Below are 15,423 nucleotides of genomic sequence, written 5' to 3'. Positions count from 1 at the left end.
TGCAGAACAGCCCACTGCCTCCAACCACCTCCCGTCTCAGGTGGTCTGCAAGCCAGATGAAAGACATCAAGTGCAGACAGCAACTATCAGCATCTGCTTTGCTCCCAAGATCTGTGTTGTTAAGCATCTACCATCACTGCCCATACATTTTCTAGAGTATTGGTAGTACTGCCACTAGCCAGAGGGTGTCTAGAAACAAAGAGTGGGCAGGCACAGCAGTGTTAGATTCTACTACTGCAGCTTCCTTGAACAGCAGCTGAACATGAGAGGGAAGGCAGCTCAGAAGGTGCCTACACAATGAAACTTCCATGTGGTTCAATACAAAAAATATACATGTATTGTTTGGAATCATCATATTTTTATTACCAAAATATAAAAATTGATTACTTTTTTGGTATGGGTACAGCTTCTAAAAATGTTTCCAAACTAAATGGTAAGTTACAGGAAAAATGTAATGGTATTTTCTTTTAATTGCTTATTATTAATACAACCTTCTCTGAACATTTTTCTAGTACATTTTTCTAGTAATTCTCCTTACAGTAAGATGTAAGAAATAAAAGAAATGGGTTAATAGGCTACAAGTGTCTTTTCCATATAAAAATGGAATTCTAGGATTCTGTCTCTTTGAAAGCACAATCAAATCACTACTGCTCTGTACTTGTTCTATCTTTTTCTGGCTGTGTAAAGGGAGAAGAACAGCATCAAAATTTATGTTTGAGTTCTTTGGAAATACAAAATGCTACTTTACACCTGGATCATGTTTAGTTCCCAGATCAGCAATAGTATCATGTCCCATTAAGGTCTTTATGTTCTAACCCATAACACACATTGATAATTCTTACTCTGTGATCTATTCATCTTACTAAGATCAGCAATGTGCAGATGCTGTGTTAGCTTCAGTACTCTACACTCAGCTCCAGGCAAAACCAGTGTAACCATTTGGAACAGAGTACACTGGCTGGTAGATAATCCCCACTTGACAAATTACAGAAGGGAAAATAACAAATACATAGCTATTTAAAATACTGTGGTTTTGGTATGAGCCAGCTCCTGAAACAATGAAATATAAATGGATTAGAAGATTATAACAAGAAATTCCACGAGGATGCTGGCTTGATACTAGTGCTGACTTCCAAAATAAAGTTAGATTTCCCAAGGCATTTTTAAATTTTACTAATACCAACAGCCTAGCAGCATTTACACTCTTGGAAAAAAAAAAAACCAAAAAACCACAAAAAAACCCAAGCTGTGTATGAACAATATAAAGGCTTTTCCATTTGCTTACCACTAATATCTGTTTTGTTTCATTATAAAGAACTTTGAGAAAGCCTTGAGCATAAAAATTATGCAGGTTTGCTTTGTTCCATCATGCGTAGCTTGCTTGCCATCTAGTGGACAAACGCAGCATATGAATTAAAGTAACTACTGTCTGATATATTCCCCTAAATGGTCAATTTTGTTCCAAACACTAGGCAATCTCAAATAAAAACTTCTTAAAAATTAATTCCTGTATTCCATACATTCTTTCCAGTCTCAATAAATAGACCACAATGAATAAAGCAGATTAGTATTCTTATGATATTGTCAAAAAAATTTACAATACGAGACAACTGAGGCACAAAATACAGACATCCAAAGCATTCGACTCCAAGATAAAACCATCATCCTGTGTTCAGTCTGGAGAAAGAAGAATTCTTAAAAGCATCATGTACCTCCTTGGTTCTTCCCCCCCACCTCCCAAAGTACAGTGAATTACATGTTTAAATTAAGCATCTATGATCTTCCTTGGTCTCAGAGGTCAGTATCTTAATGAATTGACCTGTGAGTGTGAGCTAGAACTCATTTTCTTTGATACCAGTTCAGGACAATGAACAGCAGGGAACAAACTGATTTTTGTGGTTGTTTGGATGAGTTTAAAAATGGAGTAAATCCCATTTAACTAACCAGAGCTGAATCAGACCAAAAGGTTCAATAATGCTTCGGAAGTTTTATATGCTTCTTTTGAATGACACTGCCAGTTTCAGTGTGCTTTTGTCAAGTAAGCTTGAAGTGGATTAAAATACTTGAAATATTCCTTCTAAGTGCTGAGAACAAAATATATATATCAATAAGAAAAACAAGCTGGTAAAAACACATTAATTTCCTTTACAGAAAATTTTATTCTAACTCTAAATATTGTTTGCTATCACTAAATAACATGCTGTGTACATTTTTTTTTTCTTAATCAGGTTAAATGCCTGCTAATGACCACAGGGAATGAAATAGACCACAGCTGGCTATATCATGCATATGCAATTGCTTCTTAGGCACAATTTATGTAATTAGTTACAGTCATATTAAGCTATTTAAAACACATGTTAGAGATCTAATGATGAGCTGACATTAATGGCTCATTAAAACACTCATAAATTGTTTCCAAAAGATATTTGAATATGCTGCTGATGCTCAAATAGGACACTTCTAGAAAACAATCACACATCAAAATATCACTGGTTTTAAAGAATTAATTTCCACGCTTTTTACATTAGCACCTAATTTCATGGATAAGACAGTGGGGTTTTTCTCAGTAAACACAAGCTAATCTCATAATGGTTCTGAAAATTATTACTTCTAATGCTCATTTCAGCAATTTGAAGACAGCATTTTTAATTTCCTGTGTTCATTGTTCTAACTATGGTCATTTTCATTTTAATGTATATGTAGCTGAATTAATAGAAGTAATCATTAAACTAAGGATTCTTCCTTGCTACTTGCTTACAAAGTAAAAAGACCTTTGGAAATTAGTATTTTGAACTGTTAAACAACTCCACAATAGGGTAACATAACATTTTTAAACAATTCTTCCGACATTAATTATCCATATCATTTCTTTCAGTTATGCATATTTCATTGATACTTACAAAACTAACTTACTTCACAGAAATAAGCACATTGAATCCTAGATGAGCTCCCAGAGCTCCTTAACGTTCAGAGAAAGTAACAAAAGTGCTTTGCCCCTAACAGGAATAATACACTCCCTGCTATACAGTGTACCCCCAGCTCTTTTAGTAGGAGTCAGGAAAGGAATAGTCTTTTTCTACAACTTCTTTTGGGTACCTGCTTCCTCAAATCTGAATGCCAGCTTGCTAAGGAGGAACACCCTTTCCATGCATTAGCATATGGTAACACAAAAGCATAGTCTATTTCCAGAGCTGCAAAAAACTCCTCAGACAAAAGACTTGGGAATAAACAGAGTGACTCTGCAAACACTTTACCTAGGAGCGTGAAATCTTACAGAGCTCTCACTCTGCCCAGTGGTTTAGCTGTATTCAGGAACACACCCGAAGTGCTCAAGTTTTTTGCCAGAAATTGTATTTCTAAAAGGTATAAACACTTCCACGTGCTTGAATAAAAATATTTTTACAGGCTATTATCAGGTTCCGAGAGTCTTGTATCTAGGGTTCTGTTCCAAGTCCACTTTTTGCTGCATGCCTGCTCTTATTTTATTGCTGCAATAAAGGAATGGGAAACAGCAGCAACCAAGAGAAGGACGGCCAATGCTGATTATGCCTCACGGACTCAAGACCCAGCACTGCACCTGAGTTTTAAATACCCGAGACTATAAACCTCCCACAAGGTCCTTCAAGATAGTGCTGGTATTTCATTACTGGAAAGATATTCCAACTAGCATACTTCAAATTAATCTCAATATCAAGGCAATTTATGGTCCACAAAAATTTATAGCTTACCCCAGCTTCTTCTGCCTGTGAAGGCCTCATGAGTCACTTGAAAGATGACTGAAGCACTGTTTTATTGGTGTGTATTTAAAAGAAACAGAAAATTTTAAGCATGCAGCACGAAGCTCCGAGGGAGCACTGGAGAAAGAAAGGCATTTTTGTCCTTGCTTGAAGCGCTGAGGAAACCCCCACGGCTCTGCCTCACGTGGGACTGCTGTGGAAGGGAAAGGGACCATTCCCAGCATCGCTACCTCCGCTAGGGCCAGGCTAATTAATTCTGATAAGACTAATGAATTAATTCTTACAGAACCCTCACTTAATTGTTGGGAGGAAGAGTTAACCTCCTACTTCGCTAGGCTCTCACAGTAGAGCTGCCTCCTGAAAAAGCTTTCACATAGTCCAAACATCGAGGTGCTCCACGGAGCCACAACTACTGGAGTCTCGAGGCCCCGCAGAGGAGGCACAGCAGGAGCTCCCGGAGCGGGAGGCGGGCAGGAGGCGGCTCCTCAGGTAGAGGCGGCGCGAGCCGCCCTTCCCGCTGAGGCGAGGTGAGGTGAGGCGATCCCCGCCCGCCGAGCCAGTCCTGCCGCGTCAGGCAGCCGCGGCCCCGCAGGCCCCGCCCCGGCGGCGCTGCCCGGCTGGTTCCACAAGTTTTTGACAGTTTCTTAGCGGCGGAGGGAGAAGCCGAGGCTGCTGGGGCGGCGCTGGACTGGGGCCGAGGCGCTCTTCGGAGGACGAAGCTCTTCCCACCGGCCCCTTTCCCGCCGGCACCATGTCTCGGAATCCCGAGGAGGTGAACAAGCTGACGGAGAGCACTTATAAAGTGAGTACGGGCCAGAGAGGGGGCTGCCCACCGCCGCCTCGCCTGAGGAGACGGCGGCCACCTTTGCCCCCGCTGGCCGGCACCAGAGGTGGCTGCGGCGGGGGCCATCGGCCGCCTCTCCACAGGCGAGGCCGGCGGGAGGACTCGGGGCAGCCTCAGCTCCTCGCACAGAAATGAAGCAAACATTTTTTTCTTTTTTTTTTTTTTCCTCATCCCCTCCCATACGAGTGATCTCGCCCAACCCAGTATGTCCAAGACTGCTCGGTGCTCACTTGTAAATAACCCGAACGCGCTCGGGGCGCAGGCAGGGGGAGGTCGGCTCCCCTCACCGCTCTGAGGCGTTTTGCGCCCGGCTGCCGCTTTCCCGCCACCGGAGCGCTCGGCTGGGGCTCCCCCGGGCGGCCCCGGCTCCGGCCCCAGGGGTTGGGCCGCTGCACAGCTGAGAGCGACAGCTGCGGGACAAGGCGGGCTTTAAGACTGGTTTCTCCCTCTCTGCCAGGCTTGGTTCTCCAGCGAGCCATAATTCCCTCAGTGTGTTTTGATGATAAGGTTGTTTGGAGATCTTGGTGCTTGTGGTCCTCTGCTTAAACCGTTTCTTCATACGGGCCAGAGCCTAAATAAAAATGGCTCAACTCTGAATTAAGTTGCTTGCCTATGTCCCGAGCTGATCAGGTTTCTGATGGTTCACCCTAGCACTGCCTCAAAGCACCGACTGAGGGTAGTCCAGTTTGTGTCAGGAGGCCTTTACACTTTCCAAAATGCCTCGTTATTTGTAGAATTAAAAATATCTGGCATGTGGGTTCTAGACACTTGCTTTGAACTTTTCTCTCTATAAAATTAGCTCTTCCAAAACACAACAATTCCACTGGGAAAAATTCCATGAAGAATCATACTTTTGGTTGAGCAATGGCAATTTTGGATCTGTAATTTTCATTCTGGACAGTGAGTTGTATTAGAGAAAGCACTTTGCAAATGCATTTAATCATGCAAATGAACTTACAGTGGCAATGCATTTGCATTTTCAAGCCCAAAGGAAAGCTTTCTGGAGGATTGTTCTGTTTTACTTTTTACTACATCTTGCTGGTTCAGTATCAAATGTTCTCGTATTTCCAAGGATGTTGTTACTATCATTTAAAAGTATCGAAAAATATATATACTGGAGTATTTTGCTGTTAGATTTGTTGTCCAGTACAGTTAAGTCAACATCAGTTCTTCAAGTAGACCAGTTGTATTGCTGTCATGTACTGGCTGTTTATTTTCCTTGGACTTGGATGTATTCATGGAAAACTACTGAAAAATGGAATGACTTGGCTATGAATTTTGTCCTTTAGAATCTGTGCAGGTCATCTTAAATGGTCTGGTGCTTTTTGATATCAGCTGTGTTCATGGCAAGGCCATAAGCAAACATGAAGTCCTTTTTCTCAGCAGAGCAGCCTGTAAACACAGTCTGGCAGAAGAGAAACCTGGGAAGTTGACTCTTTAGGGCTGTGCCAACAAAGGAATGTCCTACCCTGTTTGTTGACTTCCAGAAAGTAGCTAAAACAGTTTTACAGAGGGGAGAGGGAAGAAAACATCTTGTGTTTTAATGGATATAGTATAAAATAGGCTTTACAGTAATGACAGACCTCTAAATAAGAAAAATTTGCCCTGCTATTTAGTACTTATTTCCTGGGAAAGTTTACTCTTGTTTTTTAAACTAAATCTAAGAGATACATCAGGCTAGAAAAAAAAAACCAGCAAAAACACAGTAATACAAAGTTAATGTTACCAGTGCAATGAAATGACTTCTGTGTGGGTATTTGGAGAGGTCTGGTATGTTGCATCACATAGCTAGTACTCAGAGGCCTGGAAACCCTCCTGCCCTGCCCTCATTACAAATTGAAACTTTATCCAGATAAGGTACAAAGGCTACTTCAGATAGAGAATGGATTCTGGGTCTACTTTAAAGCAGTTATTTCTATATCAAAGTTAAAATCTTGAAAATAGTTTTTTACCTCTTAAGGACAGAGAGCACTAGACTGTGCTGTGGCTGTAATCACAGCTCCCTCATCTAAAACAAATGAACTGTGTGGGGCTTCAGTCTGCACGGTGAGCACTCTGCTTTGTTTAATAGTGCTCACCTAACTTCTGCTCTTGCTATGTGCCATCCTGGCAATGCAGCACATAAAACACCATGCTGGTATTGATAAAATCAGGAGCAGTGTTTGTGTTTTTCCTACCAGAAAGAAGAAAGATTTGGTCTGAGGAAACCAGTTCAGTGTAGTGTGGTGGTGGCATCTGTGGGCTGCAGGGTCAAACACAGGCTTTCAACTTCTCAAAAAAAAAATCCAACAAGTTTTGGGTGACCTGAAAAAATAATAGAAATTTAAATTGGATGCCTTGCCAGTCTGTCTCCTCTTTTCTTTCTTGCAGTGCTAATCCATTGGATTTATTAAATACATAGTAACCTGGGTTATACAAAGCTTCAGAATGTACTTACAGAAGTCATCAGGTGGCTAAGTAATGCCTTTGTATTTTTATTTTGTTCATCCTTTTTGTTGGCAACAACAACTGAAAATGAATATCTCAACATTTTTCAGCTAACCTGACTAAATAAACAACATAATCCACAAATACGTGCGTGCGTGCGCACACAAAAATCAAGACTGACGTTTACTCTTTATGTAATACCTGAAGAATCACTTTAATGCATGATAGGAATGGCACGTGCAAAATGAAGCCTACGGGTGTGGGAGCCTATGACTAAAGAGGGCCACAGCCTCCCTTTTGCCAAGGAACTGCTGGAAGGTTCACTGGTATGACATTGCCCTGCCCTTGTCACTCACTGCAGTGCTGTGGCATGCAGTGAGGGGACACTGTGTGACCCCCTTGCACACTGACTATGTCAGTCAGTCACCCCAGGAAAGTTGTGTGTTGGTGTGTCACTGATGCTCATACCATTACATTTTATCTGCTTGTTGATGAGCAAAATCTATTTGGCATCCAGCTACAACAGACACAATGCAGAGGAAAGGGGACACACCAGGAAAGTAGAGTTACAGACCTGTAATTCCTTCTGTTCAGGCTGGGAAGGCATCTCATGTATTGCTCCTGTGGTTTGGGGTTTCCAGAGCTCTTGATAGTATTATGATAGCTGTAATTCATTGGTGTTAGTAGTCTTGGATTTTAAAGATGTATTTCTCAGTATTCAAGTAAGCCTTACACAGAAATCTTCATTAGCGATCAAATTGTAATTTAAATAAAAACAAACAACTTTGTTCAGTGGGGTTTTGTATTCTTCTGAGTGATGTTTGTTCTCTAAAGAGGCATGTAAAATTAATTTGGTAGGCTATATGGCTTTATTATGGAATTATATCTGATAAATTCAGCTTAAAGCCCTAAATTCCATGTGTCTGTATTTTTAAAAGACTTGCAATTAGATTAAGCTACCAGATTTATTTACCAACATTAAAATTCACCTATGGTCTTACCACATGCTGCAGTAGGGCTGTTGTTTTGCATTACTGAAATACAAATCTAATTTGAGGCCAGAGGAGCCTTTGGGAGTTTGTGTGTGTATAAAGTTCATTTCTATCTTAGTGCAAATTATCTATCTTGACCTTACTTAGAGCTTTGCCTCCCCAGAATCTATCCTGGAGCAAGTCTTCATAACCTGAAAAAGTTTGTATTTGAAACACACTGATGGATGATGTATTAATGTTTCTCTAAAGCAAGAAGTGTTCCTTCAAGCTGACTAATAATTAGTCATAAGAATTTGTCTTTTTGAATAAACACTGGCAGCCTGATTTTTTTTCTATTCTGTTAAGCCTGGTTTAAAACATTTTAAACTAACTTGCAACCAGTACAGTTTTACTAGTTTCCAAACTAAGGAATAACAATTTAAACTCAGTTATTAATAGGTATACAAAACTTAGCTGTGAATAGCTATAGTGATGGTAAAATGAGTAATGTTAGACATCAAGATCTACTTTTCTGTGATATATATATATACACATATATATATAAATTTGGATTTCAACCCAAATACATTGTTATCCTCTCTTGCAAAAGTGCCTGCAGGATGTAAACTTGAAACTACAGGGACTCTATGCATTGTTTAGTTGTATTCATACCTGCTGAGCTATTGTTCTGCTAGGTGTGTCTTTAAGTAAAAAGCAAAGCTGAGCATTTCCAGGAAGGCACTTTTACAATGGCTGTCATTTGTTTAGAAGATTAACGTTGTTTATATGACTATCAGGAACTGGGGAAGATATAATACCTATACACAACAAGTGGAAATACAAGGCCTGTTCCTCTTCTCAGCTCCTTGCTACCAGTGTGGTTAAGTCACAGTGGTTTCATGTAGTGAAAAGGTACACAACAACTTTCATACTGGATTATGTTAGGATTTAATAACTTGAATGACTAAAATAGGTTTCTCTTACAATTTTTCTTAGAAGGTCGCTTTTGCCAACTTTAATTCTCTGCATATAAAGATGGTTCACATTGCCTATTTGGAAGGTTTTTCCCTTTATTTCCATTCATCCTAAATAATAGAAAGCTGTAGGATCTCTTATGTGCCTCCTCTTCTCTTCTAGTTAATTATTCTGTTCATGAGAGGTAGTGTGTCACTGGAATATAGGACACTAGATTGACAATTAGGAGGCAGAGTTTGTGTTCCTCACTATATGGGCAAATCAGTTGTGAACTGCTTTGCTTCTCCCAGCTTTTTCCTTACTTTGTGATGTCTATTTGGATTAAGGCAAAAGCTTTATTCCCATTACTTTGTACAGTGTCGCAGGTAACAAGATGGTGATATTTTCTAACTTTGGCAGTTTTAAGGTATTAGTTCTCTTAATCAGCAATTTTTTTTCTTCTGTCTCTGCTTTATTTAGAAGTTTTGAGATCTGATTTCAATGTATGACTTGTGATTTTGCACTGCCGTAGCCCCACTCATTTTTATGACTTATTCTTTAGACTGCAAGTAAGAGCAGCTATAAAACTGTAAGACATCATATGAAAATAGGAATGGATTTCTGAGTGGCTTTTTTCCCTTTAACTTCTGAAACTGAATAAAATATTAGAATAAATTTAACTGAAATGTCTTGAAAGTATCAAATGTATACCTGAACCTGAAGACAAGTTGCCAATGACAGTTTCCTGTTGTGAAAAAGTGCTCTGGATGTTTCGTTCTGGACAGTACTTCAAAGGACTTCACAGTAGATAAATATGTAAGAAGAACACTAGAAACAAAGCCAGGTTTTTACCTGCTCTGAGAATCTACTCTTCAGTAGAAAGAAAAAAATACATATATTGCTTGTTTCTTAGATGATTTGGCTCTCTTCAGCATTAGATTTTCATCTAATTAATCAGATCACTTTGGAGACCTAGCAAGGGAGGAGGAGACAAGAAGGCTTTCTATCAAATGCAACCCCTCAGTAGGAAAGTAGATGAGCCTTGCACAGTGCTGTGAGGATCAGCTAACCATACTCTGTGTTAAACCAAGAAAATTCCAAAGGGGAATTTCCACTGCGAAGGTTTTTGCTGCTTCTTGGGAGTTCCCGTCTGGAGACTGGGGCAGAGGCTTCTGCTAACAATCAACCACTGTGGCAGCAGGAGGACTGAAATACTTCCAGAGACGGCTTGGTCTAGTGGAGAAAAGGGCCATGAGCTGTATGCTTCCCAGCTACTGAAGGCACTGAGCTATAAACTGTTTCTTTATCTTTCTCAGTAGTTTTACATATGCCTTGAACAGATGTGATGTACTGGAGCTCTTCCTCAGAGTTCTCCGTGTCAGTGGAACTGTTGTGTTTCCACAGCACGGTCTGTATCTGCTATAAGTGAATACCTGATGCATGTATCAAGTCAGCTGGTGAAAATAAATTGCTGTGGGGTCTGGCTTCAGACATGGGAGCTGTTGAGAGCATTTTTGCTGGGTTTTGGTCCCTTCCTCATAAATGAAAGCAACTAATGACACACATGAAATCCCTTTTTTCTGTTTGAAATCTGAATTAGAAGATACCAAAAGAACTAGAATCTTAATCCCTGAATCCTTAAGACAGTAATTCCAAAAATCAGTATTTCAAGACCCATAATTATCATGTTACCATTGGAATCTTTGGGTATGTGGCAGCAAGGGTTTTACTCTCTTAAGTCCTTGTTGCAAGGAGCAGTATAAACAGGGACAGAACAGGGACAGGAAATAATTTTCAAGAATATTATTTTCAATATAATGTAGCAATTCAAGGTGGCATTTGGAGACTTACCTGCCATGAATACATATTTTCTACATCACGTACACTTTTCTGCTTCCTCATACCCTTGGAATACAGGACTCTCTTCTAACACAATCCTCTGATTCACTTTTTTTTTTTTTTAATGTATGATTCACCGACTCCACGTATGCTAACAACCATCACCTTTAGTACACTGCTGGGAAGAAATAGCAAAAAGTTGGAATAGGAAGACACAATTTACCCTGTGGAAGAAAAGTCTCACAGTCGCTCTGCCTCAGCTACACGGAGGACAACACAGGCAGAGAAGCAACATTAAAGAGCTGGAGCACAAGGAGGGATGTTCCCAGACTCTGGAACTTGAAAATCCATACTGTTAAGTTGTCAGAATAGCCCATGGCACTGTTGGCCCAACCTGAAACACAATTTCCCAAATGATTTCTGGATGTGGTTTGCGAGTTAACACAAATCAAAGGCCTGGGGACAATAGGTTGCAGAGTTTGGGTTGGGTGGGTAGAAGTTTAGTGTTATAGACCAGAAAACAATGCCAATTGCATTTAATTTGCACAAATAAAGGCAGAGGGGCTAGGTATTGTTCTGTCTGCTTTGGATGGTATATACTGTCCCAGTATCAGAACCTAATAATTGTATATATATATTTATTTTATTTTATTTTATTTTGTTTTTTATTTTTAATAGCTTTTACTCAGTATGATTGCTAAAGTTTTATTAGTGAAATCTGGAGTTAATACTTTTCTTCACTCTTTCAACTGACTGGAGGTCAAGTATAGCAGTATACTGGAAATATAAAGTTCTGTCCAAATGACCTTCTCTGACAATAAGACAAATGTGATGGTATTCCTGTTCCTTCTGGGTCCATGCATGCACTAAATATAAATATTTTCATGATGCTAGTAGTATAACAGACAAAATGTTGATACTATTTTACTTGTATTTCTTGTAAACATGAAGTGTCTGTTTTGAATTCACGGAACTTTAAAGTTCTGTGAATAATATCTAGAAAGATATGAGTTCTCATAAAAATATTCTCATATGTATAGTTAAGAATAACAGAATGATGTCTTCAGGTACTTCAGTCTTCCTTTCATGACAATTAAATGTCATGGCTAATGTTATAGCTATAGTTTTGTTAGGAAGAGTCTGGGGGGAAAATATTTAGAATTTGTAAAAATGTTTAAGGTTCTCCTCTATAGAAATAAAGAGTTTGTATTAAATTCATTGTTAAAACAAAATATTCGTTATCAAATTTTTCTTGAGACTTGGCAGTTGGTATTACATGAAATTCTATTTTGTAGGGGATAGAGAAACTAAATATTAGAAAATTGTGGTTGTGTAACTATTAAATGATCAGACATATATGGCAAAGTCTAGAACACTTTTTCAGATGTAATTATTACATACATACAAAGGGGGTTTTGTTAAATAAACATGCTGTGTCTGATTCAGATTGTGAGTCTACATGAAGAAATTAAGAAGCCACCAAATAAGTGAAGTTCAGAGAGCTGTGTTTCAAGTCTATTTAGCATTCAAAAAGTAATTGCATTTTCTAACATTTTGGAATACCAATATTTATGGAACATGAGTTCAAGATATTCTAAACGACATGCTGCTGAGCAGTGAATAACAACTGCATTTATATCAGCATGTCAGCTTCTTGTTTTATTTTTTTTTCACTGCTTATAAGAAGATAACATTAATTTTGAATATTTGGAGGACAGGGAAGAGAGTTGCTGTCTTTGAGCAGAAGAAGGGAAACTGAAGCTTTCCTGTGACTAGGGACAACCCAATTCGTGGGTGATTCTCCTTTTTTTTTTTTTAATGGGCAAAATCTTGTTCTCTTTAATTCACTCACTAACACTGAGAAAATTCAAATATGCATTCATACTTCACAGCTTAACTTATTTTCTACTTTTGCAAAGGCTTAAACTTTTAATGGTATAGCTATTTTCTTGCACTCTGAAACTGTCACAATTTCTACCAATTCATCTGTTCATCAGCCAATAATTGTATTTAACAGCCAAAACAGCTGCAGTGGATTTTTTTCTTTGTCTACTTAAGTAAGGTCATAATTTTAATTTTATTTATGCAACAACTATAGCTTTGTGCAATAAAACACAGCATTTTCAAATCTTAAAAATAAATGCTACCTGTAACTTAGATAAGTGAAGTGCCCAGTCATCTCTTCAGCAGGTACCTGGTGAATTTCTTTTCATTTCTCCTTTTCCCAGCATTTTTTTTTTTTCAGCATGGGGCCAGGCTGAAGAATTTGGCTCTTGAACCATTGTCAGAAAGTTTGTTCCTTTTTACACCTACTGAAATAGTTTACCTTTTTTTTTCCATTTTCCTCATTTGTTGATCTTAAATGATCACTTTCTTCTCCCTTCCATCCTTTGCTGTCCTCTTCATCCTAAGCCTTCTGTTTTTCATCCATCCCCAGACTTTTCAGATACATGCTGTATATCTGAAACATAAAACTAGACCTAAGTGACACGGGGGTAAATACTTTCATCCATTGTTGAACTGGCTTGGTTATAACACAGATTTTGTTTTCTGTTCACTAGAATGTTATGGAACAGTTCAATCCAGGGCTGAGGAATTTAATCAATCTGGGGAAGAATTATGAAAAAGCTGTTAATGGTAAGTCTTCTAAGTTAAGAAAGAATGTTTAATTTTCATCTAAATATACATATTTGATGAGAGGATTGTGTATAAGCTTATTTTCCAAGCTCAACTTTGGATGCATTTAATTAGGAAGAAAAAAAAAAAAGGCAGAAAATCAGAAACACTCAGACATATGATATACCTTTTCCCCATCCCTTTTTTTGTTTTGTTTTTTTCTCAGTGTCCTGCAGAATTTGCATCCCAAACACTTATGCACAGAGCTACTGCAAAATATACTGAATGTAAAGTGTAAATAACTGAAGCTGGAATAATAATATAAATGGAAAAAAGCAGTTATGCTAGGAGTTCTTTTTTTCCCCTGGAAATGACTTCCAAAATATTTCACATTCTTAGATCTGTTCCTGCTCACCTATACACATCCCAACCTACATAGCACCATGAATAGAGTAACTTGAATGCATAAGAATTACTGGAATGGATTAGGTTTTTTCTTATCCATATTAAACCTGATGGGATCTTTTTAATGGAGTCAAAATCTCAATTAATAAATTGGAACCTAAGGACCCAATTTCTCAGACATTTTATAATGCTGTTTGCTTCCATTATTGACTTAACAGAAACTAAGAACAGGTTTCCAAAACTGGGCTCCAGACTCCCAAAGCTTCCATTGTAAGACCTGTTAGAGCTTGCTTCATTACCCTTCTGCAGACCTGTTGAGCTGCCTGATACCATATTAAAGCCATGTAAAATCTCTCTCATTTTGCCTCAAGTCTAGGGCATATCTTTCTCCTACATGTAATCTAGTACTCTGAGAAATGAGATACTGTAGAAGTAGTGCATAGCCAAATAGACATTGAAATCTCTCTTCATGCAAATTTTAGACCAGGCTTGAGAAAAAGATAAAAGCAAAGCTTGCTGGAGATGAAAACAGGAAAATGTTGACTTATTTGCAATAATGCCTAACGTGATGGGTTAACATTTTAGTTACCTAATACATAACCTTAGGGATTCTAGGTAGTACCAGAAGTAATGACAACTGTTCCCATGTTAGGCTGAAAGATTTTTGTACCAGTTTCAGAGGATTCTGCTTTTCAAATACATTATTATGTTAAATTTTGCCTCTTCTCTTTGAATTCAATTTGTCATTAGTAATTCACAATATGTGTGTGCAGAAGCTGATAGGTGTGCTGGCAGATTTGCCTTTTAACACTGGCTGATAAAGCATATCTATCATGAATGCTTAATTTCAAGTGAATAAATGATTACAGTGTTACAACAACTGTTGAAAGTACATTAAAGTCATCTTCAGGCTCTCATAAACTGTTAATCTTTTCTTAATAATTTCTGAGTTGTATAAATAGACCTGTAACAGAAAGTAAATACTCTGTTGCTAAACAAATACTTTGCAGCTTTCGAAACAAGTCAGAGTAGGCTGATGAAGAACATAAAACTTACAAGAACTTCTGATACATTTCTAATGTATTTTTATACATTTTGAGGATAAAAGGTCAAAACTTCTGCAAAAGTAATTTATTAGCCATAGTACTGGTGAAGAGACTATATCAGTGGAGCTCTTAATTTAGCTTGATATTAGCACAGGACAAAACCCATGTTTTCTTCATTTTTTAGTGCCTGTATTAGGATAAAAGATCAGCTATTTGAGAAAGCATTAGATAGGAAGAGCAGAAACAGCATAAAATCTTTGCATACAGGTGGTATATTGCTATAGTACTAGCAGCAGTGTAATTCTTCAGTTCAGAATGATTTAATATAGAGCAGCTAAAAGATGTATCTTAGCCAGAATTTCCTTGTGTAATGCAAGAGAGCTTCAAAAAGAATCTTTGTTTCATTTGGAATTATCAAAGCTGTCACCTTTGCTAGTAAAAACTGTAATACAGACTTAAAATACTATCACTGGCAATTACTGATCATTACTCCTCTCAAAAAAAAAAAAAAAAAAAAAAAAGAAGTCAACAGTTGACTTCTTTAGGTTAAAAATGTACTACTACAAAAAATTATGAAGGCTTAC

The 15,423-nt window shown here is 38.2% G+C and overlaps 1 protein-coding gene across 1 annotated transcript in view; it reads left to right on the top strand.

Moving 5' to 3' along the window:
- Positions 1–4,234: 4,234 nt before the first annotated feature.
- BAIAP2L1 (BAR/IMD domain containing adaptor protein 2 like 1) overlaps positions 4,235–15,423 on the top strand; it is a 38,261-nt gene continuing 27,072 nt past the window's right edge. The window contains exons 1-2 of the mRNA XM_071760449.1: positions 4,235–4,539; positions 13,334–13,409. Of these exons, the coding sequence (XP_071616550.1) occupies positions 4,489–4,539; positions 13,334–13,409 (127 nt within the window). The 5' untranslated portion in view covers positions 4,235–4,488. The remainder of the gene's footprint in view (positions 4,540–13,333; positions 13,410–15,423) is intronic.

This window comes from Heliangelus exortis, chromosome 17 (assembly GCF_036169615.1).
Source record: "Heliangelus exortis chromosome 17, bHelExo1.hap1, whole genome shotgun sequence".
NCBI lineage: Eukaryota > Metazoa > Chordata > Aves > Apodiformes > Trochilidae > Heliangelus > Heliangelus exortis.
The sequence above is the reverse complement of the archived record's forward strand: the minus strand, read 5'-3'. Positions and strand labels throughout refer to the sequence as shown.